The sequence below is a fragment of the Rhinolophus sinicus genome, linkage group LG01 (genome assembly GCF_036562045.2).
Source record: "Rhinolophus sinicus isolate RSC01 linkage group LG01, ASM3656204v1, whole genome shotgun sequence".
In the NCBI taxonomy this organism is placed as follows: Eukaryota; Metazoa; Chordata; class Mammalia; order Chiroptera; family Rhinolophidae; genus Rhinolophus; species Rhinolophus sinicus.
Window position 1 is genome coordinate 157,257,453 of NC_133751.1, and position 27,791 is coordinate 157,285,243.

The 27,791-nt window shown below is 40.4% G+C and overlaps 2 protein-coding genes and 1 long non-coding RNA gene across 6 annotated transcripts in view; 1 reads left to right on the plus strand and 2 right to left on the minus strand.

Moving 5' to 3' along the window:
- SLC25A12 (solute carrier family 25 member 12) overlaps positions 1-4,937 on the minus strand; it is a 161,142-nt gene extending 156,205 nt beyond the window's left edge. Inside the window, exon 1 of the mRNA XM_019727429.2 lies at positions 4,706-4,937. Within this exon, the coding sequence (XP_019582988.1) occupies positions 4,706-4,723 (18 nt within the window). The 5' untranslated portion in view covers positions 4,724-4,937. The remainder of the gene's footprint in view (positions 1-4,705) is intronic.
- Positions 4,884-27,791, plus strand: part of METAP1D (methionyl aminopeptidase type 1D, mitochondrial) — a 69,408-nt gene continuing 46,500 nt past the window's right edge. The window contains exons 1-2 of one of the 4 annotated variants that reach the window (XM_019727434.2): positions 4,916-5,034; positions 27,579-27,715. Coding sequence is in view for 1 of the 4 variants with exons in the window: in XM_019727436.2 (XP_019582995.1) it covers positions 4,995-5,034 (40 nt within the window). In the remaining 3 variants the exon portion in view is untranslated. Of the gene's footprint in view, positions 5,035-25,843; positions 25,996-27,578; positions 27,716-27,791 lie in introns of those variants that run through there. The other 3 variants (XM_074338051.1, XM_019727436.2, XM_019727435.2) reach the window with 3 other exon arrangements.
- LOC141572702 (uncharacterized) overlaps positions 13,290-27,791 on the minus strand; it is a 73,817-nt gene continuing 59,315 nt past the window's right edge. The window contains exons 2-3 of the long non-coding RNA XR_012498084.1: positions 24,492-24,642; positions 13,290-20,791 (exon numbers count right to left, since the gene is read on the minus strand). This is a non-coding gene — a long non-coding RNA (uncharacterized LOC141572702). The remainder of the gene's footprint in view (positions 20,792-24,491; positions 24,643-27,791) is intronic.

Genomic DNA, 27,791 nt, shown 5'->3' on the forward strand with positions numbered 1-27,791 from the left:
TATAGGTATGTAAGCACCTTAGTCTTTATAGTCTGTATTTTTAAGTACAGGTAACCCCCGGATAACACGGCACTTCTATAACACAGTCCGAGAATTGGGGAAACCCTCGTATAACACTGCGTCCTAGAACACGGTTTCACTCTGACACGGTTTGAGAATTGGAGAAATCCCCAAACGACACGGAGCATAGTAAGAGCTTTTAAGAGTGAAAGATATCTCATTTGAAATTTTTCATTTGAGCATGGGTGTCGTATCAGATTTGAATGCAGAATTTTTAAATTTATTAGAATTTTAAATCCATTTTGCTTGTGGAGTATTAAGTTCAGAGGATGACGACATCTTGTCAAAAAGAAAATGCCCTCTCCCCTCGCGCAAGGAAAGTAAGAGAAAAATAAACATGGGATTACATCAAACTAAAAAGTTTTTCACAGCAAAGGAAACCATCAATAAAATAAAAAGGGAGCCTACTGAATGGGAGAAGATATTTGCCAATGATGTACCTGATAAGGGGTTAATATCACAAATTTATAAAAGACTCACTCAACTCAACTCCAAAAAAACAAACAACCCAATTAAAAAGGGGCAAAGGACTTGAAGAGACATTTTTCTAAAAAGGACATACAGATGGCAAACAGACATATGAAAAAATGCTCAAACTCACTAATCATTAGAGAAATGCAAATAAAAACCACAATGAGATACCACCTCACCCCAGTCAAAATGGCTATCATCAATAAATCAACGAACAACAAGTGCTGACGCGGATGTGGAGAAAAGGGAACCCTCATGCACTGTTGGTGAGATTGCAGATTGGTGCAGCCACTATGGAAAACAGTATGGAGGTATCTCAAAAATCTGAAAATGGAACTACCTTATGACCCAGCAATTCCACTCCTAGGTATCTACCTGGAGAAATCCAAAACTCTAATTCAAAAAACTTTATGCACTCCTATGTTTACTGCAGCACTATACACAATAGCCAAGACATGGAAACAACCGAAATGCCCATCGGTAAATGACTGGATGAAGAAACTGTGGTACATTTATACAATAGAGTATTACGCAGCCATAAAGAAGAAAGAAATCTTCCCATTTGCAACAATATGGATGGACCTAGAGAACATTATGTTAAGTGAAATAAGTCAGACAGAGAAAGACAAATACCATATGATCTCACTTATATGTGGAATCTAAAGAAAAGAATAAGTGAATGAACTAATCAGAAACAGTTTTGGAGACATAGAGGAAAAACTGAGGGTAGCTAGATGGGAGGGCGGTAAGGATAAAGGGGAAGGTGAGGGGATTAGAAAACAGTAACCACAAGATGGCCACGGGGTTTTGAAAATTAATTTGGGGAATGTAATCAATAATGTAAAGATTTTGTAGGGTATCCGATGGACACCTGTCTCATTAGGAAGACCACCTCAGGGATGATGTAGATGCCTGATCACTGCACTGTACACCTGAAGCTGAAGCTGAACAATAATGAATGTCAACTACAAGTTTGTATGTGTGTATATATATATATGTGTGTGTGTGTGTGTATGTATGTACTTACAAGAAGCGGAGTACAGCATTAGGAATAGAGACAGTGGAAATGTAATGGCTCTGTGCGATCTCAGAAGGATAGTGGATGGGGGGAGGGGAGTTCATACAGTGTGAGGGATATAAAAGATAAACATCTAAGTATTACTTTGTCTTGTGCACCTGAAACTAATAAAAAATGTATTTAACCAAAAAGGAGAATTTGAAAAATAAATCAAGAAAAATATTTTTTAAAAAAAGGAAAAAAATGCCCTCGGTTAATGGTGGTTAGTAGTGACGACGAAGAAAACATTATTTAATACATATTAACAAGTTATACTTTGCAGAAAATTGCTTTAATAAAGATATTTCTCTTAATTATAAAAATTAGTATTTTTTTTAATTTTTGGAACCTAACCCCCTTTTTTGTACTGGTTTTGTTTTGTATAACATGGATTTGCACAAAATGGCATTTTTTAGGACCCTAACAACCATGTTATACAGGGTTACCTGTCTGTATCTTGCATTATAGGTAATCCTAATGAGTATTTTAAAATCTAAACTTGTAAAACAAGTTACAGGATGATGTATTACAAAACAAAATTTATTTTTAAAGGATTTCATGCCACATAATCCCCGTAGAACATTTTAAAAATGTGAATGTAATTACAAATGCAATATATACATTACAGAGGCCGATATAATTTAAATATCACAGACTATACACAACTTTTGAAAAAGTTATACGGTATAACGTGATAATAAAAGATTAAATAGGGGGGGAAGAAAAAACTGACTTTAAATATATGAATATCAGAATTTATTTCTGATTTATTTCTTTTATAAAAGAAGAAAATATTTTAAAAGATGGCTAATAAGAAACAATCTTTTTAAATCCAACGTAAAAGACTTATAAAACAATCACAATAAAAATATTTTCCCATTGAAGAATGAATTTTTGGACACAGAAACTGAAGATATTAAGAAGTTATCCTTTATTTCCTGAACCCGGGTTTTGAAAAATTATTCAACTTTTCACTCAAGAATCCCAAATACAAAATGTAAATAATGGCAAGAGTACAAATCAGTGAGGTGCCACAATATAATTAAGCTTCATTTCACAGATGGGAATCTGGACAGATCTGGAGTAAAGAAGTGAGTCAGTAGTGGTTACTCATCTAGATGAAAGCATAATGTCCTATACGCCCAGGATCACAGAATGTTAGAAATGCAAGGATCTCAGATGTCAGTGGTCTAGCCCTTTACCTTATTGGTCAGTATGCACATATCTCATAAATTAATGATTTCGTAGGACATAACGTTGACAGCTTTTAATCCTAATGTCAGAAGGATGTGGTATGAAAGCAGCCAAATCAAGCATCAGTGGATGAGCTGTATCACCTGTGCAAGTTCCTATCTGCTTCATTTCTCGCTCATCTTAGATACCCACATTCTGTGCTGAACTTATTGGGGATTCCACTATGGTAGTGCCACCTGAGTCCTCACAGTTCCCTTTTCCTTGTCATCCCAGTTGCAGGGAAATAAATTGTGCATTTGTTTTCCACAGGTTGGCTGACCTGAAAAATGAACATGTGTCCTATTTCAGGTGTGTTTGAAATTGGGCGTAATGCCTTCTGACCTTCTGCTAGGGACTTTTAGGTTTCTTTTTTCTGCACACTTCCTGAGACTCTGTGCCCCGCTAACTCTCAGGCTTCTTTGCTGCACTCAGATTGTTGGCTTCAGTTATACAGAGGATAGATTTACCATGTTCAGAAACCTCGGGGGCGGCCGGTTAGCTCAGTTGGTTAGAGCACGATGCTCATAGCACCAGGGTTGCCCCACATGGGCCACTGTGAGCTGTGCCCTCCACAACTAGATTGAAACAACTACTTAACTTGGAGCTGATGGGTCCTGGAAAAATACACGTAAATAAATAAAAGTTTATTTTAAAAAAAAAAACACCTCTGGAATTGATCTGAGTTTGAAAAAGGTGGGGCTTGAATTAACGCGTAGAAGTACTTTCTCATCCTTGTACATCTGGTTTATCTCGGGAAAACATTATTTCTCTTTATCTTTCAAGGTGACCCAAAAGCATCCAAAACTGGATCCCCAAGAAGTATAGCTCGTGTCCTCAATGAACTGCCAAGATTCATTCTCTTTAAAAATAAAAATATCAGGACCATGTATTCATTAAAAAGAATGGGTTCAAGCTAAATGTTCTGAGATTTGATGTTTATGATGAGTGGAAAAAACAAATAACAGTAAGTATGTGATTCCATTTAAAAGATTTACACACATTTGCCTGTGAAAGGCATGGATGATGCACACACCGGTTGACTGGAGAGTAGGACTGTGGAGTGTAGCCAGGGTGAGGAAGGGGACTTGCACTTTTTCCTTCACTCATTTCTGAATTGTCTGGATTTTTCATAGAGTAATTAAACTGAATTCTTAAAAAATTAATTAGGAAACATCACATACGTTCACCCAGAATCCTTATCAATCTTCACTGCATTTAAAGTCCTGGAAACTTATATTCTTGGTTTGACTAGTTCCATGGAGAGTTCAATTCCTTCACCAGACATTCCTTGAATATCAGTTTCGTTACTGGGCACCAGGCTACCAAGATGAATTAATACCTGGTCCATGACAGGATGGAATCTGGCCCAGAATGCAGACAAGAGGAAAAGTGAATTTGGTACAAATGGGCAACCTCATCACTAGAGACACATCAATCAGCTCCCTCACTTGATTCACAATTGGCTTTCTGCAGGCTGCACCTTTTGGCAGCACATTTGGCCGACGTCATCCTCTCATTCTTAAAAGTCAAATTTGGAATTAAGACTCCAGTTAATACCGCAGAGCCGGTGGTGTCCTTGAGGAATGAGAAGTCCTTTGAACAAATCCACTGGGGTACCCAGCATAGATTATGCAGCTGCACATAAATCCTGTCTTGTCTGAAGTCTCTGCTGAGTAATGTAGATTCTGGGACAGCAAAAAGGCAAGCTGGTGACTGAACCAAATTTTTTACCTTTCAATTGAATCCAGGGTAATAATTTGCAACAAAGTGGAAAACGATGCAAAGTCCTATACTAAACTCTAGATTGTGCTTTATTTTTTCCTCCCAACTTCACGTTTCCATGCACCAAAATGTTGATGCTACAAATACTGATGCCACGCTTACCTGACTGGCTTCTTCCATCCCACCTGGGCGCCGGGGTTCAGAGAGACCGTGCGAACCGCGGCTGGAGCCCGCCTCTCGCGGCCGGAGCGGACTCAGCCGGCCGCGGGTTCCCTCGTCGCCCCGGTGCCGGAGCCGCTCCGCCTCCGGGGCTCCCGCAGTAAGCCCCACGCGCGCACGCGCGCTCCCCTCGGGCGGTCTCGGCGCCTCCGGTCTTTGACAGGCCGCGACTGGACAGCTCTACAGGGCGGGGCGGCGAGCGGAGGCGGGCGGCCACGTGACCGACGCCAACATGGCGGCGCCCAGCGGCGTCCACCTGCTCTTCCGCAGAGGTAAGCACCTGGAGGACGCCCCGCGGGGGTTCGCACCGTTGCTCACTACCTGTGCACTCGCGTTCAAGGGGATACACATTCGCGCTCAGACGTCGTTGCACACGAGTGTACTTTTCCGTACTACGGACACATCAGGCACACACGATGACACAGTGACACGCCGCAGGAACAGACAACACATTTGTTCACTCGTCACTCGCCTAGACCACGTCACTGCGTGGCATCTGTTCCTTGTCACTCCTTGGGATTTATGGGACGTTGTCTGAAGTTTTCTTCCGCCACGTCAGTTGTATGAATAGTGTAACAAACTTAACTTATTCTGGCTGTGGAGCGATGAAACTGGTAACTCTGAAATGTGCCTGAGGGCAACTTGTGTCTGTTGTAACTATAGGACACGTCTTTTGGGAAACGAAAAATATTTTCTTCCAGTGGCTTAAGAGGAGAAATTATGTCTGGGTAGCTCTCAGTAGGTGTTAACTTTGTGTGAGTGGTGAGATTTTAGTAAACATACAAATATTTTTATAGCTGAATTAGGGAAGTCTTTGTTGGATTTGAACTAGTTTCTGAATCTTTGTTGGAAGGAACTAGGAAGTTGCTTCGAGGGTGGGAAAAGAGGGAAAATAACATATTTTCAGGGACTACTGTGGGGACCGAGTCCCAGAGAGCAGTTTCTAGGCTCTTGACCTCATGTGGAAAGGTGCTGGCTTAGGTAGTAGATGGACAGCAGCTGTAACCAGTTAGCCATTAGCCACTAATGTAACTGCAGTGGCTAAGCTAGCTGGATTGCCGCTAGCAAGTGGGGTTGGTTGGCTGGCAGAGAAGTGGCCAGCAGATTGCGCATATGTGGCTCTTGCTTCCTGTGTCTCCCACGCAGCCGCCAGCGAGGCTATAGTGGTATGAACCCCCTATCTGTGGTTGGTGTTCCTTTTTGGCCTCACCATATCCTGCATTCTTGTATGGGGAGCAGGACCAGAGACCCCGCATGACTACTACTTACGTGTCAGGCGTGTAGGAACAACAGCCCTTTGAGGTAAATATTATTTTCATAGTAAACAGCTACCATTTTTTAAGTACCTCATATGTACATGATACTGTGTTACTTACATATGATGCTTACATGTTAGCTACCTTTTAAAACCCAATGAATTAGATATTATTCTCTATGGATGAGAAGAGTGGGGCAAAGAGATTAAAGATAACTAAAGTCACACAGATTATAAGAGGCAAAACGGGCATTTGAACATGATTTAGATTTTTTAAAAAAGAGGCTCATTCTTCTGCACTGCATGGCAAAGTCTCTCATAGAAATCACTGTGCGAAGTTCAGGTGAGGCAGGATGAGCATGAGTGTGTGTGAAAAGCAAAGAGGAAGTTGTTTTTAGAGAGGAAGGAGGTTGGTAGGCAGATAAACCTCAGTATTTCAGTGTGGTGATGAGTGAGGCCCCATAGGAAGATTTGAGGTGAGAGATGTGTAAGAAGGTGATAGAGACAGTACTTTGAGCTGGATGGATGGAATAGTGGAGGTCAGCATGAGAGTGCACCTTGTGAAAAGAGCACCAATGTACATCTCTTAAGATCTGGGCTCTGGTCTAAACTATTTACTAATCAAGTTACTTTGCTGTTTCCTCTTTTTATAAGAAATAATGGCGGTTAGACTTCGTTTTTGTGCTCTGCAGGGAATGGTGAAGAGGATCTGGGGAGATAGTCAAGGGAGAGTAGGTGGCAAAACACACACACACACACATATATATATATATATATATACACATATGTATGTATGTAAATGTATATACTGTCTTTGCAGATGATAGAAATAACATATTAACCTTTTTTGTCACTTACGATTTTGACAAATAGTGGTTCAGACAATCTTGGGAAAAGCTGTTATAGGGAAGCCAGGCCAGGTTATTGGTTCCTATAACCCATCCCACTGGACCCCACAGTGCTGCAGCAGCTAAAAGGGATCTTCTCATTATGGGAGGATGGGAAAACGTGTCATCAGGAAGAGAATTAGTGATGGGAAAGGTCCCCTTTATGGACTATTCATAGCTAGTTTTAAATTGCAGACAGATTATCCTGTACCACCTGCTCCCCACCCTCCAGGCTTAAAAATGAAGACTAAATTAATGAAGCCTCCTCTCTTTTCCTCCTTGTCACCCATTTAGATTGATGTAAATCAATCTACTGTAAGTCTTTATGTGCCAAGACTTATCATCAGCATCTATGTGCATCTTTCCCTACTGGAAAATGGGAAGAAGACATTTTTTAACATCTTAAGAAGGGCATAAGTTTTTTCTCACGAATCTTCAGCTCATTGTCACTTTAGTCACAGCATATCCTATATGTAGCAGTCACTAACCTTCTCTCACCATGTCCACTCCTAACTAGATTGTTAATTCTTGTGGAGCAAGAACTATGTTTTATCTGTTTATCTTAACAAGCATAGTACCTGGCTCAAAGTTAAACTCATTAAAAGCATACTGAATTAAGAAGCTGTTAAGACGTTCTCTTCCATTATGGGCTAAGGGATGGGTAGAAACTATGAGTAGTGACATTGGAAAGGGAAAGGGATAAATCAGTCTCTTGGAACCAAGAGATAAGGTAACAAGAGCCTTTTAGGGATGACAGTGTCTGCACATAGTAAGTACTCAGTTTCATAATTAAATGAAAGAACTTTTAGAATGCAACCTTCTAACTAAAGAAAGAAATACAAAATGCATTGAATGTTTGAATAAGACAAGAGCCAGGGGGAAAATGTCCTTTACTCTGCATACCCTCTGTAACAAAGCAAAATGTGTATGTAATTTGTAATATAAGAAAGGAACATCTTCAAGATTTCCATGATCAAAGAACGGTAAATGGTAATTACTTATATGTACTCATCACTATTATTTAAGATGCATATACTGCTATTAATATTTTATTCTTTTTCATTTTATTTTAACAAATGTAAAAATTATTTGCAAGTGCTTATGTTAATTTGTGACTCTAAGGCCATAGATTCTTCCACTGAGCATTCTCTTATCATAGTGGTTTTTCAAAAATTTAACCTTCTGGTAGGGGAGGGGCTATGGTACATCATGAATGAAGTACTTTAAACTTTTCTCAACTGACTGGAGATCCTTCCTATCTTGTATAGAGCCTGTAGGGAAATGTATCCCGTTTCACCAAACCAACTTAGAATTAAATTTTGGGATGCAGTCCATGTGTGATTTGGAAAATGCTAATGTGAATAAGGAGCTTCCTGTGACTTAAGCTCCACCTGTGCTGCTAGCCAGAGAATGAAAATAAGTTTTTGCTATGTGATATTTTTTAACAAATACCTTTCAACTCTATTATAATATGGCTTGTCACTACATAGATTAAGACACAATCAGATTATGGCCCTAAAGTCCCTAAGTTAGAGGTGTCCCTAAAGCCACATATGCTCTTATGTTTTTCCTCTGTTTGAAACAGCTTTCTGTAACACAGGTAGCTCCTATCTCCCATGGAAATTATGAAATTTCAGTGCAGGGTACAGGACATGTAGACCCTCGATGAATGCTGTGCAGCCATTAAAAAAAAAAGACGATGTTGACCTGTATTTGTTGATATGGAATGTCCACAACACATGTTATTTGGAAACAATACATTATAGAACAGTTTAATATATAGTCATTTGACATTTTGACATTTCTGAGAGTCAAATACCGATATCTCCATGTGTATGTCTGAGTGTGTAACATATATACACAGAAAGGGATGGAGGGATGGAGAGAGAGACAGAGACAAACAGAGACAGAGGAGAGGTGGGGAGGGGAGGGGAGAGGAGAGAGGAGAAGGGACAAGAGGAGGGAAAATGGCATTTACTTAAGTATTCAGTTTTTATGAAATGGCCCCTTTCCTCAAGCATTGGAAATCTTTGAAAATGCAGAGTAGATGCTACGTATCTTAGGGAATTTGGCAAAGATGGGAGGAGAATAATATGTGTGCAGAACTTCATTTGAACATCTTATTTTATAGTTAAAACAGCTTTTTAGATTGGATTTTCTTTTAAGCTTTTGAATATCAAGAATTTCAAACATACACAAAAATAGAGAGAACAGTACCGTCTATTGGGTAACTCCCATTACCTAGTTAACAATAGTCACCAATTTATGGGCGCTTTTGTTTTATCTTTACCCCTAGCAACTTCCCCTGCCCCAAGCTGGATTATTTTGAAGCACATCCCAGATATCATATAATTTCATTTGTAGATTTTTCATTATGTATCTCTAAAAGACAAGGGACCTTATTTATTTTATTCATATATTGTATTAGCAGTTCGAGAATTTCCATTTGTTTCTTTTCTTAGAGTTTTCATTTCTCTGTTGAGATTTTCCAGCTGTTCACTCATTATATCCATCTTTTCCTTTAAGTACTTGAATATACTTATTTATAATAACTGTTTTAGAGTCCTTATCTGTTAATTCTGTCATGTGGGTGACCTCAGGGTCTGTTTCTGTTTTATTGACTGCTTTTTTTCCCTTGATTGTTGATCACGTTTTTCTGCTCCTTCATATGTTATCTAATATATAATTGTATGTGTTACATAATGATTAATACCTTGTGGACAGTATATTGTTTTTCTTTTACAAATGTTGGGTTTTGTCCTGGCAGACGGTAAAATTATTGGCAATTCTTTCTGATTCTGCCAGGCTTAGTTTTATTCTTTGTTTTGCCCGTAGTCCTAGAATGTGGCCCTTACTCTAGTGCAGAGATCGGCAAACTTTTTCTGTCAAGGGCCAGATATTAAGTATCTTAGGCTTTTGTGAGCCCTACTATAGTCTCTGTGGCAACTACTCAACCCCGCCAGTGTCGTGCAAAAGCAGCATAGACAGTATGTAAACAAATGAGCACAGCTATGTTCCAATAAAATTTTATTTACAAAAACAGACAGTGAGCCATATTTGCCTCACAGGTCTTCATTTGCCCCCCCTTCCTCTGCTAGTTAGTATATGGTTCTACCCCGAAGGCATGATCTTTCTGGGGTCTCAGTTGAATACCTGTGGGGTCAGTGAGGTCTGTCTACTCTGGTTGTGCTGGGACTGCAGCTTCGCCCAGCCTTGCAATCACTGGAGTCTCTATTCTATCTTGGAGTGTAGCAGCTACTGTCTGGGTTCACCTTGTGCCTCTTTTCCAGTACTCTGCTGCACAAATTCCAGCTGCTTCCGCAGACCTCTGCTCTCTGCCTCTCTAACTAAGCAGGGAGGCGCTGTGCGTGGCTCAGATCCCACCTCCAATGCCCGGACTGTTTCCCCAGGCAGAACACTGAGGCCAATCTGGGCTCACCTGCGCTTTTGTTCACCCTCAAGTTTCACCATCCTGCATTGTTTAATAAATCCAATGCCAAAAAATAACTCCTTCACGTTTTGTCTAGTTGTCTAGTAGTTTACAGCCAGAGGGAATTCAAGTACTACTTAGGCCAACATGGAGAAAAGAAGATGTCAATTTTTAAAAAAATCTATAGATTTACTTCCCCCTTCCCCACCCTTTTTTTCTTGAAATTTATTTATTGAAGCAATTAGTTAGTTGATCTGCCCTATGGAGCTTTCCATATTCTGATTTTGCTTATTGTATGTCCAATTGGGTCGTTTAAAATGTTCCTGTGTAAACTGGCGGATCGAAGGCCTGGCTTGTTTTAGGTTAGACATTTTCTGTGTGTGTGAATACTTCATAGGGTGTTGCTTTTTTGTGATGTTAGTGGCTATTGGAGATCATTACCTGGCTCCTTTAACTCATTAGGAGTTAGCAAAATGATAATATTTTAATTCGATCATTCCTTCTTCATTCATTAGCTAGAAAATGTCTACAGAGAGAAAATTTATCATCAAGTATTTGATTACCCTGCTAGACCTCCTCCTGGAAAGGAAAGTTAAATGTTTGATTTGTTCTCTTTATTTACTAGTTTTTAAGGTACAGTAGTCCTTCCTTATCTGGGATTTCAGTTACCTCTAGTCAACCATGCTCCAAAAATATTAAATGGAAAATTCCAGAAATAAACAATTCATAGTTTTAAATTACATGCCATTCTGAGTAGCATGATGAAATCTCCCATCATCCATCCTGCTCTGTCCTGCCCCAGATGTGAATCTCCTTTTGTCCATTCTGTACACGACCCACCGGTTAGTCACTTAGTAGTGAGGCTACTTAGTGTATCAGATTGAGTATCAGAGAGAGAGACCTTATTCACATAATTTTTATGCATTGTTACAATTATGTGTATATTGTTACAATTGTTTTATTTTTAGTTATGTTGTTAACCTCTTACTTTGCCTACCCTCTTTCCCCAAAAATGAGACCTAGCCAGACCGTCAGCTCTAATGCATCTTTTGGAGCAAAAATTAATATAAGACCCGATATTATATTATATTAAAGACTCGGTCTTATATTATATAAAACCTGGTCTTATATTATAGTAAAATAAGACCGGGTCTTTTTTTTTTTTTTTAATTTATTGGGGTGACAATTGTTAGTAAAATTACATAGATTTCAGGTATACAATTCTGTATTACATCATCTATAAATCCCATTGTGTGTTCACCACCCAGACTCAGTTCTCCTTCCATCACCATATATTTGATCTCCTTTACCCTCATCCCCCACCCCCCACCAAGACCGGGTTTTATATTAATTTTTGCTACAAAAGACGCATTAGAGCTGATGGTCTGGCTAGGTCTTATTTTCGGGGAAACACGGTAATTTATAAATTACACTTTATCATACGTATGTATGTGTAGGAAAAAACATAGTATATGTAGGGTTTGGTACTAAGGAGTGGGGGTCTTAGAACATATCCTTCACTGATAAGGGTGGACTACTATAACAGATCTATCCTCCAAAAGTGACCAGTGAGTTGTTGTTTTGAATCATATGGTTTATTTTTAATTTTGTATCTACTTCTTTAATTTTTTTGAAAGCATATGAAAGAATTATGCAGTAGTGGGGTATAATCCTAAGGCAGAATTGCAAGATTCAAGATAGAATAGCAAAACCTACTGACAGAAGTAGCATTTTAAAAAATGAATTTAGGGAATACTTACTATAACTTAATGTTAGAGTAGAAGATTATAGGGTAAGAAAGGATTAAACATCTTCCAGAACTTGTAAGTTGAGTCTCATAGTATTAGTCATTTCCATCAGGGCAAGAGGCTCAGTTTTGTATCCAGTGAGATGTCAGATATTGTGCTAAGAATAAATATGCTTCTTTATATCCCAAGGGTGAGTGTATATAAGATGAAAAGGCAACTGGATAAAGATCTGATTTTGGATCCTGTCTCTACAACTTATTATCACATGAATTAAAGTAACTTCATTTTCCACTCAACTTTGCTATGAACCTAAAAATTAAGTCTATTAAAAATAACTTAATCTTTCTGAATTTTTACTTTCTTCATCTGTTAAAAAAGGGGAGAAGGTATAAAATTATCTAAGTCAAATGAAAATTAAATGAGAGAATTTGTGAAAGTACATACCATAAGTAATGTCCCTTTCCTTTTAGCAGTTGTTCACTGGTTGAAGGCAGCCCAGCTTCAGTGGAGGGGACAGAGTCCCTCTTGATGGAATGTGTCAATGAATGGTGACATGCTAAGGCTGTTTCTTGAATTCAATGGGAAGGAAGGGAATGAACTCCTCAAATATATGCAAAATTTTGTCTATATGAGCACATTTTCTTATTTTTTTAATTAAAATTTATTGGCGTGACGATGATTAGTAAAATTACATAGGTTTCAAGTGTACAGTTCTGTACTACATCACCTATATAATCGTGTTATGTGTTCACCACCCAGAATCAGTTCTCCTTCCATCACCATATATTTGACTCCCTTTACCCTTATCTACCATCCCTTCCCCTTTACCCTCTGGTAACCACTAAACTATTGTCTGTGTGTCTATGAGTTTTTGTTTCTTTGTTTGGCTTGTTCATTTGTTGCTTTCAGTTTTATATCCCACATACCATGTTTCCCCGAACATAAGACCTAACCGGACAATCAGTTCTAATGCGTCTTTTGGAGCAAAAATTAATATAACACCCAGTCTTATACTATATAAGACCTGGTATTATATTTTATTATGATATGATATGATATGATATGATATGATATGATATGATATGATATGATATGATATGATATGATATATTATATTGTATTATACCTGGTCTTACAGTAAAATAAGACAGGGTCTTATATTAATTTTTGCTCCAAAAGATGTGTTAGAGCTGATTGTCTGGCTAGGTCTTATTTTCGGGGAAATACGGTATCAGTGAAATCATATGGTTCTTGACTTTTTCTGTGTGCCTTATTTCGCTCTTAGCATAATAATCTCAAGATCCATCCATGTTGTCGCAAATGGCACTATTTCATCTTTTCTTATGACAGAATAGTATTCCATTGTGTATATATACCACATCTTCTTTATCCATTCATCTATCAAAGGACACTTTGGTTGTTTCCATAGCTTGGCCACTGTAAGTAAAGCTGCAATGAACATCGAAGTACATATATCTTTACGGATAAATGTTTTCAGATTTTTTGCGTAGCTACCCAGGAGAGGGATATATGAGCACTTTCCTGAAGGAACATATATATGGCTTTTATTGATTTCTTGAAGTAAAATGTGATTTGAAGAAAAATAGCATCTCCCTAAGAATAGCAAAATTCTCTGATATTCCTCCCATTGAGAGGTAGGGTCTATATTCCCTCTTCTTGACTGTCTTGTAACTGCTTCAACCAAAAGAGAATGGAGAAGGTGATACTGTGTGACCTTCAAGGCTGTCATAAAAGGGGTGCAGGTTCTGCCTTGTTCACTGGAGCAGGCGTGCTCGGAGCCTGAGCTGCCATGCTGTGTGGGAGCCAAGCCACCTGGAGAGGCTACTGGAAGGTGGGCTGGTCAGGAGACCGAGCCTGTGAGGCATCCCACTGCAGGCACCAGACATGTGAGCGTGAGCCTTCGGATGATTCCAGCCCTCGGCCATCCAGTGAGCCCCAGCCTTTGCGTCTTCTTGTCTAAGGGCCTCAAAGGTCCGTAGCCTCACACATTCATTTCCAAACTCCTGACCCAAATAATCTATGAACATAATGAAATGATTAGTTTTTTTGTGTTTTTTGTTACACTCTTAAGATAACTTGTTACACAGCAGTAGTAACTGCACCAGTATATGATACCTACTTTTCAGTGGAAAACCTAAAGAACCACTTGTAAGGGACACATGTAGGCAACAACAACATGTGTCCCGCAAAACCTGGAGTTGCCTCACGCAACAAAGTATGGCTTCTTACCAGGTATTTATATTTATTCATAATCTAGATGAAGTTTTATCAGTCGAATCATTTTTATCATAAATAATGTTAGTATCATGGCTGACATTCCACCTTTACCAGGTTTCCGGGAGACCTGAGGTAGAAAGTTAACCCAAGGTCAAATTTGTTAATAGAAAAATATCCATGGAGAAAAGCAGAGTAGCAATATTAATATTAGACAGAATAGTAAAGATTTAGGGCAACACCCATCAAATATAACGAAAAGGTTTATGGGCCTTTTCTCTCTCTACACTCACTCTGCCCCTTAATGACCTCATCAGTCCATGGCTCTAAACACCAGTCATGAAGCTGTTGACTCCCACGCTAATGCCCCCAGCCAAGACCTTTCTCCTAAATTCCAGACTCATTCATCCAGCAACCTACTGAACATTTCCACTTGGCTGTCTAATAAACATCTCAAAATCAACGTGTCCAAAACTGCACTTCTAATCTCTTCCCTAAAATTTGCTCTACTCCGAACACTTCCCTACTTTAGTTGACGATAATTTTGTCCAGTCAGTTTCTCAGACCATAAACCTTCCAATCAAGCCCAATTCCTTTCTTTCTCTCACTCTGTATTCAATCTGTCAAGAAATCCTATTGAACTTACCTTTAAAGATACACTCAGAGTGCAGACATTTTTGTCACCCCCACTGTCACCAACCTGAGTTGAGCCACTCTCCTATCTTACCTGGATTACTACAGTGACCCACTACGGGTCTTTTTGCTTCTACACTTGCCCTCGCGTACTCGGTTCTCAACATAGCAGCCAGACAGATCTTTTAAAAATGTAAGTGAGATCATGTCCTTGTTTTGCTGAAAACCGATTTCATTCAGAGTAAAAGCCAAAGTCCTTATAATGTCCTATAAGGCCCTACTCCTAGCCCTCAACACTTTCTAACACATTGGATAGTTATCTGTCAGGTTTATTGTCTGTTGCCCATCTGTCCACTAGAATGAAAGCTCCACAAGGACGATTTTTGTTCGTTTTGCTCCCTGATGTATCCCAAGCACCCAGAACAGTGCCTGGCAATAATAAACATTCAATAAAGATTATTTGTGTAAATGAATGAAAAGTGGTTAGTTTATGGTGATACAATAAAGTTATTAAGAAAGTATCATTATAAATCCAATAACATGTTAGAATACATAAAGCAAGAGTTGTTAGGAATAAAAGGGGAAAATGTGTAAAACCACAATCATAGTGGGAAACTTTAGCATGCTTCTAATTTGGCAATTTAAATAGACATAATAAGGTCACCGAAGGTCAGAATGTTGTAAATCTTAAGTTTGATACCTTGTATTAAAGTTTTTTTTTTACAAGTATACATGAAATAGGATAAAACTTAGTAAGTTATGCCGCTAAAAACCTCAGTTAGTTCTAGAAAGAAAAATTGTATGAACTGCATTCTCTGCTCACAAAGCAACAGTGCACAAATTAATGGGGAGAGAGAAGAGATTTGACCTGAGTGTTACAGAAACACAAAAGGAACCTAGATGATGGGGGATGTGCCATTAATACCGGACTGGGCTTGGAATACACAGCTTTTGTCCTCCATAGTCCTTTAGGGGAATCAGACATATGAATCAATTATTGCAACAGAGTAAGGTAGAGACAGACAGAGATGAGCAACCAGTGCAATGGGACCATCCAGTAGAGACTGAGGAGTCTTCACCCTCACAGAGGAAGAGAAGGCTGGGCTGAGTCCTCCTGTGCGAGGAGGGCCTGGTCGGACGAGGAGTCTAGAGCAGAGAGGGCCCCTTGTCCAAGGGCAGAGAGAAAAGTGAGAGCTGTGTCTGCTTTCTGGGAGCTCTGCCGTGTAATATGGCAGGCAACCAGGGTGACAGCTAGGACGTAGCCAGAGGGCAGGTTGGAGATAGCTACTTTTGACAGTAGAAGGACAGGATTTGGGGCCACCTAAATGGGACAGCTGAGGCATGTGTGTGAGAAGGGGTGAAGATACCAGATTCATTCTCCTTTAGGGTTGGAGGAAGTGATAGATGTACATGCAGATAGTTTTTCAGGTGAGAAAGGACAGAAAATTAAAGAAGCTCCTTGTCCCTCAATGACTTCTATTTCTTTCTGTACATTTTTTCAGAGATTAGAGATAAAACACGGTAGGGGATTGGGAAATAGGAGAGAAAAATGATAAGGAATAATGGGATTGCCCCACACTGTTGAGATGCAAGTGAACTTAGAGAGAGTGTGTTTGTAGTGGCCCCATTTATTGCCACTGTGGGATTTTCTTCAAATGGGCATCATCTTGTGTGTGTAAAAGAATGAGGACAGATAGGTGGATTGATTGGAATTTTCCAGATGGATGCACTGGAAAGACCTGGGAGTAACAGAAGTGGGGTTTGGCAACGGGATTAAATTAATGAATTCTGAAGTCGAGCCTAGGCGAGAAGTTTCCTAAGGACATGGATCTTGTCTGTATTGCTTGTGGCTGGGTTCATTACTATTACAATGAATAATCTAGAATATAGAAGTAAAAGGAGAAGAGGCTGATAGTTTGGTGTTAAAAAAGGAGTTGTCCTAAGATGAGAATTCCCAGCAAGGTCAAAGAACAGGTATAGTAGGAATGAAGAAAGAACTGGAAATTTTGGGGGTAGTAGTCTGCAGTTTCATGATGGAGATGACTTCTGAACTGAATTATATAGTTTTTAGTTCAATTGGAGAAAGAAGCCTAATACATACCGTCTTTCCCTGAAAATAAGACCTAACCGGAAAATAAGCCCTGGCACGATTTTTCAGGATGACATCCCCTGAACATAAGCCCTAATGCGTCTTTTGGAGCAAAAATTAATATAAGACCCCGTCTTATTTTCAGGGAAACACGGTATAACAATGCAAAACAGTATAACAGTGCTCTGGGAATAAGAGGAAGGGAGGATCATTTGAGCTGGAGTCATGGATCACACAAGAAATGAGAGTTGACTTCGGCCTTGAAGGAGGAGGAAGGTGGTCTGCAGAGAGGCTGGCAGAGGGCGAGGGGCATTCCTATGGGGATGCGGCAGGGCAAGGGTGGGAGCACCATGTGGATCCAGGAAAAGTCAAGACATGTTCAGAGGGTTCTGGAATGGTGCGTTTGGCTGGAGGTGAGAGTTTGTGTCGGGGGGTTCCAGGAGATGAAAGCTGCTAACACAGGTTAGGGCCAGGTGCTGGAGAACCTCGAAGACCACCTTAGGGTTTCTGTTATAGGCAGCAGAGACCATTGAAGGTTTTTGACAAAAAAGTGAAATGGTGTCTCCATTTTAATCTGCTGCTGGCGGTGTTCTAGGTGTACTAGAGAGGGAAAGCCACTGTCATCAGTTAGGAGGTAGTGGCAGAAACAGAGTGGTAGGGGCCTAAACTGCTGCAATGACTGCAGGATGGAACGGGAGAGATGGATTCAAGAAGAAATGATACAGAGAAGAAATAGTCAGGACCTGGTGGTTGGAAAGGGGACCTAAAGAAGGAGAGTTGCTGCCAAAGCAGAAGAAAAGGAGTTGGCAGACACGAATAGCCTAGTCAGGAAAAGAGGTTCAGGAGGAAGTTTCGGGATGACTCAGTAATTAGGAAATCCTAATGACTTAGACCAAAATTTCAGCTGTAGAAGGAAGGGATGAAAAGTGATAGTGGTGGTGGCTGCAGAGAAGTGTGCAGGTGTTCGGTTCCTTTTTAATAACAACTTTATCAAGATGTAATGCATAGACCATAGAATTCACCTATGTAAAGTGTACATACAATTCAGTGGTATTTAGTATATTCACAGAGTTGTGCAGTCATCACCACAATCGATTTTGCATTGCATCACCCCCAAAATAAACCTCTTACCCATTAGCAGCACTGCCCAGTCCCTCCCATCCCCACCAGCCCTCGGTAACTACTCATCTACTTTCTGTCTCTGTAGATTTCCTATTCTGGACATTTCAAGTAAAGGGAATCACACAGTTTGGCCTTTTGTGGCTGGCTTCTTTCACTTGGCACGGTGTTTTCAAGGTTCATCCACGTTGTAGGATATATCAGTACTTCATCCCTTTTTATTGCCAAATAAGATTTCACTGTATGGATGCATCACATTTTGTTTCTCCATTCACCAGTTGTTCGATATTGGGGTACTTCCACTTTCTGGCTTTTATGAATAATGTTGCGAGGGGCATTTGTGTACAAGTTTTGTGTGGACATACGTTTTATTTGTTTTTAAATAGAGGCCCTGGTTATATTTACAAGTAGAGGGAAGGAAGGAAACTGGTAAGGAATAAGGACTGCTGCAAATCCTGGAGATCAGGGGGTCTGGGAGAAAGAACAGACCTGAAAGAGGTGGAAAGGAATGGGAGGCAGAGAAGGGGGAAAATCCCCCCTTGGAAGTGGGCAGACTGTCTCTACCTCTGAGACAGGAGTGAAGGAAGAGTGGGATTTCTTTTTCTAGAAATGAAAATACTTTACAAATATATTTTCTGATTATGCCAGTAATATGAGGAAGGCTGTATAGCAGTGGCTAAGATTGTGGGTTCTCGTCAGACTGCATTGGGTTTGAATCCTGACACTGCTGCTTTTTAGTTGTAGAACCTTCGACATGTTAGTTAACCTACTCAAGCTTTAACTTCTTCACTTTTAAATTGGGGATGAAACAAACCTACTTTACTGGCTATTACAAGGATTAAAGAAAGAATGCCTGTGTAGCTGTATTAGTTACCCATCGCTGTGTAACAAATTACCCCGACTGCAGACACTTAATATGTCCCAGTTTCTGAGGGCCAGGAATCTGGACATGGCTTAGCAGGGTGCTTCTGGCTCAGGGTCTCGTATGAGGTTGCAGTTAAGCTGTTGGCTGGAGCTGCAGTCATCCCACGACTTGACAGGCTGGAGGACCCTCTTCCAAGCTCACTCCCACGGCTCTTGGCAGGCCTCAGTTCCTTGTGGACACTTCACTTTCTGGACACCTGTGTCTCTCCATAGGACTGCCCACAGCATGGCAGCCTGCTTCTTCCAGAACTGGTGATCTGAGCGAGAGAGAACCAGAGTGCCTATGACAGAAACCAGTCTTTTTTAACCTAATCTCAGAAGTGACTTCCCCTCACTCCTGCCATGTGCTACTATTGATCACACAGATCAGCAGAGTGTGGCTACGAGGAGGCTGGGTCACTGGGGACCGTCGTGGAGGCTTGGCTACCCCAGCAGCTCTCAGCACCGTGCGTGACACAAAAGCAGCCCTTAATAACTATGAGTATTCACAGCGGTACCATGAAGATATTGTAGAAGTCTATAAAGAAGAAAGTAAAAGTTACCCACGGTCTAACCACAGGTAGAAAGAGTAGGCATTCTAAAATTATTGTCCTCCTAGGGAGGGCTACTAGTAATAGGACTATAATTTTTAAAAAATTCTACCACATCCATAAGAGACAGCTTATTAATGACTGGAATATTAACTTAGGAAAATTAACTTTTGAAATCCTTTTACCTCTCACATTTTGAGTCTATATATCACACTTTTGTTTTTCTGTTCAGCATTGTGATAATTCTGAATTTGGGGCATCACATATCCTGTGTCTGTCATCAGTGAGGTTCTGATTTTCCTATGAGATCAAACAGGAATAGGTCAGGGATGAAAAGAACACCCTCGCCACACTCTCTGCCAGCTGGCGATGCTGCTGAGAAGCAGCCCCTCTAAGAATTGCTGTTTCCAAAGACAGCTCCTCCCTGTTGTCTTTGGTCATTTCTCCCCTACGTTGTGCTCTGAATAGCAGCTGTTCAGGGCACTGCTGCCCGAGCGCAGGGGCGCTGTGATCAGCAAAGTGAGTGAGCGACACGCGGGAGAAGGCTGGGCGTCAGGGAGCTGCTGCTCTCTGGTGATGTGGTGAGGAAGGGGAGATGCCGCAAACAGCCAGAGAGCAGTGTGATGGGCCATTGGGAAGCGTGGGAAAGATGATCAATGTCCTAGATTGAAAAAAACGAAAGCCCTCGAACGTCTCACCAGTCACTTTTGAGCAAAGCCGTCTAATTCAGGGAACGAGGAGACAGTGCAGTTCAAGAAAAATCACAGCTGCACAGGAGAGTCTTGTAAAGTCAACTTAGGTGGATTAGTACTTGTCCCAGCTTCTATTGTAAGGGTCAGATTAATTTTCTAATACTGTTTTCTACTTTAATGTTGTTGCTTTAATCATTAGATGACCACCAGTTCCTTCAGGCAATAGGAAGCGATTGAAGATTTAATGAGACTCATATTGCTTATGCTCACATGTTGATGACTTCCTGCATGCATATTAATCATTCCTGACCTTGATCTTAAATTCCTTCCCAGTACAAATTCTCATCAAGCATACCTACTAGATCCCTCGGTGTTCACCAAATACCTGGTTTGTTTCCAAAGTTCATTAACTCCAATGTTCAGTGTGTGTCAGATTTTTCAGTACCCTTGTCTGATGTGTCTTGTAGTTCTCACTGGGACTGTAAATCTGGAAATTTTAGGGGGAGAAAAATCAGCAACTCTTAACAGGGCATTTAGCGTAGTTTTAAAGACTGTTCTGTTCAGCAGACCTTGAACATGCCTTAATTGATTGTCTAGGTCAGTATGTCCACCTGGCAGCTCTCAGACCCCCTCCAGGCCACAGAGCGTTTCTGTGTGCGCTCGGCTCTCGGCTGTCGAGCAGCAGGACTCGGCCTCTGTCCCCTGCTTTGGGGGCCCCATCGTTTAGTTCAGGCCCACCCCCTCCTGCCACAGAGGCCTGGGAAACCCTGGCTGGCCACCTGGTCTCCTCATGCCCAGCATCCATGCATCTGCACCCCCACCCTCTCCCCAATTATCCCCTCAGCCACCTTGACAGATTTCCTGACCAACAGCCCTTTGCAGAACTAGGACCCAGGGTGGCAGTTGTTGGATTGTGTGAGAGGAGAGGTGAGAAGGCCAAGGACTCGGAGGGAAGATGAAAGTGGGAGCAAACAAGTGTGGGAGAGACTGAGGGGAAGGATCACAGCAGCTGAAAAGAAAATAAGTATGTAAGAACTTGAAGGTGAGGAGGTGTGTATACACAGACAGAATGTGAGTGGGAAGAAGTAGATAAAGATACGAAGGAGCTTGTGTGTGGTGGTGCCAGTCACTGGAGATGAGGAACAAAAGAGGCAGATTTGTGTGTATAAGAGGCCACCCGTGAGAGATGAGGAGGGAGAATGGAGAGAGCAGAACACGAGCTCTGCTTGGCAGAAACTGACCACAAGCACGCACCTCACGGGGAAACACTGTCTGACAGAGCCTTTTTCTTCAGATTTGTGAATATATTTATAACAAAAAACAATGTGCTAATAAAAGGTTAAACCACAAATAGATATATCCGTGGGAGATTACGTTACGTTGATATGATTTTAGGGTGTCCCAAATGTGCAGTCATTTGATTCAGAAGCACAGCGTGCCTGCCAGCGTGCTGGTTATTTCAGATGTGGCTCAAGCCAGCCAAGAAGTTGGACTGTGCTGATTTTGATAACTCAAGTGCTTACCCATTTTAGAAAACAGATAAATGGGATCATTTTATATACAAATAGAAGTTTTTCATCTTTTTAAATTAGGTAATCTCCTGTTGGTATCATTTAACTGAATAGGTGGGGAGATCCATTTTGTGAAGTATATTTTTCATATCTAATGATCAAAATCCTTATTTTTTTAAAAAATAGCCAGAAAATGTCCTACCGTTTAAGTTAATTATTTAATTCTTTATCTAGAAGTCTATATTCAGAAAAGAACCAGACATGCTGGCAAAGATTTAGTTTCAAGATGTCTGTTACAGTGTTGCTTATGTTATGATGCAAGGATTGGAAACACCCTAAATGTCCAATAGACGATAGGAATGGTGAAGCAAGTTCTGATACATCCATAAGATGAGAGGGTCTCTTATACAGTCATTAAACTACTTCCTCCAATTCATCTCCACACTGCAGTCAAGTGGCCTTTTTAAAGACACACTGGGTCATTTCAGTCCCCCTTAAAACCTGTCTTGGCTTCCCATTGCACTACCATGAAAATCCTGACCTCCCAGGTCCCCTGGCCTTGGCTTATCACCCCCAACTCTGTAGTCCCGCCATTCCTATCTACTGGCCTGCTTTCCAGGTGCTTTCATTCCCCAAGGCCTTCCCTCATGCTTGAACTAGTGGTCCCCATGTCTTCATTTGGCTGGTTTTTGCTTGTTCTTGAGGTCTGAGCTTCATCAGAGGGATTTCCTGATGAAATCCCTCTACTGCTCACACACTTTACCCCCACTGTATTCTCTCATTGTGGTCTATAAGGTGTGACAATTAAGTTCACGAACTTATTGCAACAATGTTGCTAACCTTTTTTTTTTTATATCAGAAGGATTATTTATTATGAATCTGTATCAACTGGACAAACAGTTAACCAAGTTTACTATTTGGAAGTGCTGAAAAGGCTGCGTGAAAAAGTTAGACGACCTGAACTTTTCACCAACAATTCATGGCTCTTGCATCACGACAATGCACCAGCTCACATGGCACTGTCTGTGAGAGAGTTTTTAGCCAGCAAACAAATAACTGTATTGGAACACCCTCCCTACTCACCTGATCCGGCCCCCAATGACTTCTTTCTTTACCCAAAGATAAAGGAAATATTGAAAGGAAGACATTTTGATGACATTCAGGACATGAAGGGTAATACGATGACAGCTCTGAGGGCCATTCCAGAAAGAGTTCCAAAATTGCTTTGAAGGGTAGACTAGGCACTGGCGTCAGTGCACAGCTTCCCAAGGGGAGTATTTCAAAGGTGACCACAGTGATATTCAGCAGTGAGGTATGTAGCACTTTTTCTAGGATGAGTTTGCGAACTCAATTGTCTGACCTTGTATACTTCTCTTTCATTACATATATCACATTTTAAAATCATGCTCATTTGTGTGCTTGTTCTTTTAATGCCCACATCCCCTCTGGACTTTGTCATTTTGCTCTCCTTTCTGGGAGGATCCCTCATGTTTATTATCTGCCTCTCCAATTGAGATTTTCAATTCTGCTGTAATATTTTTAATCTCCAAGTGTCTGTCTTGTTCCCTGAAAGTTTTTAAAAATAGCATTTTGTTCTTATTTCTTGGTTTCAATATTTTTTTTAGTGTATTATTAATAGTTTTCTAGAAATTTTCTTCTCTGTATATTCTGTTCCCTCTGAGTTTTTTTCTTTTTTTAATTTGGTATTTATCTTTTATATAAGAGGCTTTCTCAGATATCTGGAAATATGTTGTTGTTTGCTTCTATATAAGAGTGGGGGGTTTAAAAAGCTCAGTGGGCTCATGAAGGACAAGGAAAGACTGAGAAACTGTTGTAAGATTGTAGAAGACTAAGACTTAACAACTAATTACATTACGGAATGCTGGATTGGATCCTGGAACAGAAAATGGCATTAGTGAAACACTAGTGAAATTCAAATAAGATTCATACTTTAATTAGTAGTAATCTACTAATGTTAATTTCCCAGTTTTGATGATAAAACCGTGGTTACATAAAATGTTAACATTAGAGTAAGCTGATTGAAGGATGTATATGAACTCTCTGTACTTTTGTTTACCTTGGTACTATTTTCTGTAAGTCTAAAATTATTTCAAAATAAAAAGTAAAAACAAACTTAGTGGAAGCTCTGAGCAAGGTGGGGAGCAGGTTGCTAGGGGTCAGCTCTGAGCTGTGAAGTGATCTGATTAGGCCATGATCCTGAGGAATCCCTTGCCATTATCTTCCCCTCTCCCTTGTCAATATCTTCAGGTCGGTTTTTCCTAGGCTATTCAGAGTCCCCAGAGCAGGTTCTACTAATCTCCTGCCTGAAAGGTGAAAGCCTAGCTGCCAACATTCTGGAAGCTAAATGAGAGGGCTGGAAGTGAGGAATGGGTCTCAGCCCCCAAGTATGTAATTGTTCACTTAATCCCTGGCATCCATTGTCATACCCCACCCTCAACTCTTCCTGGTGTGCTCCAGTCAGAGACCTGTTTTATTCTCTCCTGAGAATAATTCTTTTGCCAAGATGGTAATGAGGCAGTCATTCCACTTTGTAGAGTATGAGATCTGGAGATTTAACTGTGTCTGAAAACAGATTTTCAACCACTTTTCCTTATTTTAGTTCAACTTCTCCCTTATATCTAGAGAAACCTGGTGCCATCAGTTGGGAATTCTCACCACTCTCCGCTGCCTGAACAGGATTCAGTTTTCTTGGTTCCACTAAGGCATTTACATCCCATCATCTGCTTTTCAGCTTCCAGTCTTCTTTCCTCCACTCTCCTTGGTCTCCTCTCCTGTTCTCTCTGATCTTATAGGTTCATGCCTTCATCTACAAGAGAGGCAGTACAAGTAGATAATGCATGTTCAGTTTACCATCTTTTTATAAAAGGGTTATTAGAAAATATGTGCATGTGGGAAATAAGAGGGACTTTCATGCCACAGATAGCAGAGGTGATTGACTTGGCTTCATGACTATTGACAAATTTCTGTGAATGTAAGGACTCTAATCATGAATTGTAGTCAGGGTTTATAGAAAACCTTGTTATATTAAGAAACAATAAGTAAGATTAATTGTTATCTTTCCTTTATCTGAAATAAGAGAAACACTTAAGAGACACTTCCAGCTAGTGCAGAGGTAGGTACACAAGACTGTATGAGGAATGGTAACCAGCTCTGGTTATAACTTCCCATGTGACCTTAGGCAGGGGTTTTAGTTTGGAGCCTGTGGCTTCAGCCTGCCACTCTTTTCTTATCTATCTATCTATCTATCTATCTATCTATCTATCTATCTATCTATCTATCATCTATTCATTCCCCAAAGCTAACTATTTTTTGGAGCTGGAGATTAGGCTGTCACAGTGGTTCCAGACTGAAGTGTGATTAGAATCACCTGGAGGGCTTATTGACCCATAGCTGAGCTCCACCCCCCTCCCAAAGTGTGTATTTCTAATGCGTTCCCAGGTACTGCTAGACTGAAGAGTCACACTTGGAGACCCACTGCAGTGTCAGCGTGTCCAGAATGGAATTCACCATCTTTGCCCAGAAAGTCTGCTCCTCCTCCTCTTTTCCCTGTTTGGGTTAATAACCTCAGCATTCACCCAGGGTCCTAGGCCAGAAACCTGGGGCGAGGGGAGAAGGGGGTAAGAAATTCCTAGACTTCTCCATCCTACTCGGACCTCACATGGTCACCGTAGAAGCGGTAGATCCTTCCTTTGGGTGACTTTCCAGTCGGGATCACATCACTTGTCCCCTCCTATATTGCGATAGCCTTTCCCTTGGTCTCCCTGCCTCTCATCTGCCCCTAACCCCAGCCTACTCCAGTCAGTCCATTCTCCAGATACTTCTAAAATTTAAATACGATCATGACTTTTCTTTGCCAGGTCTTTAAGATAAGTTTTTAAGATAAGACTTACACTCCTTATTTTAGAACACAAAACTCTTCATATTCTGACCCTCAGCCTCCATCTCAAATCTTGTGATGGGCACTCTTCCCTCAAGCCGTAGCACCTATAGATTTTACAGAGACGACTGTCTGTGTGAAATGCATGTGCCACCGCCGATCTTCATCTAGCAGTGCATTTCTGCTCCAACTTCAGAATTCAGCTCAAGTCCACTTTGATTTAGATGCACCACCTCTTGGTTCCAGCAGCATCCTCACCACACTTCTAACACTGTTATAACTGTGAGTTCATTAGTTTATTGTTTTTTTTCCCTTCTAGACAACCCATTACTTGAACATAGGGATTCTGCGTCAGTAGGTGTGGCGCAGGGCCTGGGAATCTGCACATTCAACAAGCTTCTGGGGGGATTCTGAAGGCCCAGACTTCAGTGTTAGGTGGTTTCTAAGATCTACTTCAACTCTGAAACGTCAAGGCTTTTCTGCCTTGCATTTCAACTGGTGTTGTGGAGGGGAGAAAGCTTTTGCGTAGTGGATTAAAAAACAAAAAAATTGTGTGTAATCTTCTTTCATGCCCACAATTAGATAGCTTATTATACTGAAATATACGGTAAGGTAAATAAGTAGAAATAAGATAAATGCCCTTATTTCATTTAAGAGTATTTCCTTAATCTCTTCAACTTTTTATTCATTAATTTTAAGACTGTTTATGAGGGTTTGCTCTATGTCAGACACTGTTCTAGTGTTTGGAATGCATCAATGAACAAAGCAGACAATAATCCCTACCCTCAAGGAGCTCGTATTGATGGGCAATAAACAAATATAATAAGTAAATCACAGAGTATTTTAGAAAGTGATAAGTACTATGGAAAATGGAATGAGGTGCTTTCTTTTACTTTGTCAGGACTTAATAGTAAATTACTAGAGGTAATAGTTTATTTAATTGAGCTTTTTAAATAAGCTATACTTTAAAGGGCAGACTTTAACCTGCACCCAATCAGAAGAGAGCTTGGGATTTGCAAAATTCAAGTCTGGTTTTCTTTTATAAAATTGACAATAATTGGATTTCCCATTATGTCAGTAGAAGAGAAATAGTTTAGGGAATTGCTTCCAAGGAATCCTAAGTGAATTATGTGATATAAATTTTTTACAACTATAAGGAAAAAGGAAAAAAGAATTAAGTCACAAACTAGTAAAAAGTTTGTGTTTTATGCTAATCAACATGGCTGATTTAATTTTATTATTTTTCTAAAAAAAATCCTTTATTCCAAAATCTCTTTTCTTAGCTCCCCACTTCCCTTTTAATTTTTTGTTTGCTTGGATTTTCATATTTAGGTAAAAAGTATCAGTCCTTTTAGAATTTATAGGGAAATTTCATGATATGGATGAGGCAGCATAGGACTTGGGCTTTACCTCTCTGGGCTGCTCAGAAGTAAGAGAAACAGGCTGGTTCCATGGGGAAAATCAATTCTCCATCTTTATTTTCAAATAACCAAATCAAAAGATCTAACATGTTACTGTAAACAGTCTTAAAAGTCAAATTAATGTCACCGACAGAGTAAGCTAAAAGAGTGATAAGTATTGTTTTGCACAGCCGTTCAAATTGTTTTCAAAGTCCTACCACAATGAAAGACTTTTCTTGCTCTCCTTAAAAACTAGAACTGTGTGGTAATTCTGATGACTGTCAGTTCCTGTGGGGTGTTTACACAAAGGTACTTATAAATGAAGAGTCATTTTTAGAGCAATTAGGGAAGAGGCTAGACAGAGAATAGCCAGCTCAGAGGCCTGGCAGGTCGGGGTTAAGGTTTATTGACAGGACAGGGTCAGGCGTCTGCTCCTCTATCACTGCCCTCGTACCTGCCCTCCAGATAACATCCAAGACTCAGCCGGCCTCCGCTCCCTGCCGTAAGCCAACCCCCCACCACCACCCGGAGCCGAATATGGAAAAGAGAAAGAAGAAAAAGGGAAGAAGAGGGGACGTTCTGCCGAAACATACTATTGAAATGCAAGTTTGAAACTATTTGTGTATATTTTTCTGGCCCAGATGTTGTGTCACATTAGGAAGAAGAAATTTTAAAACA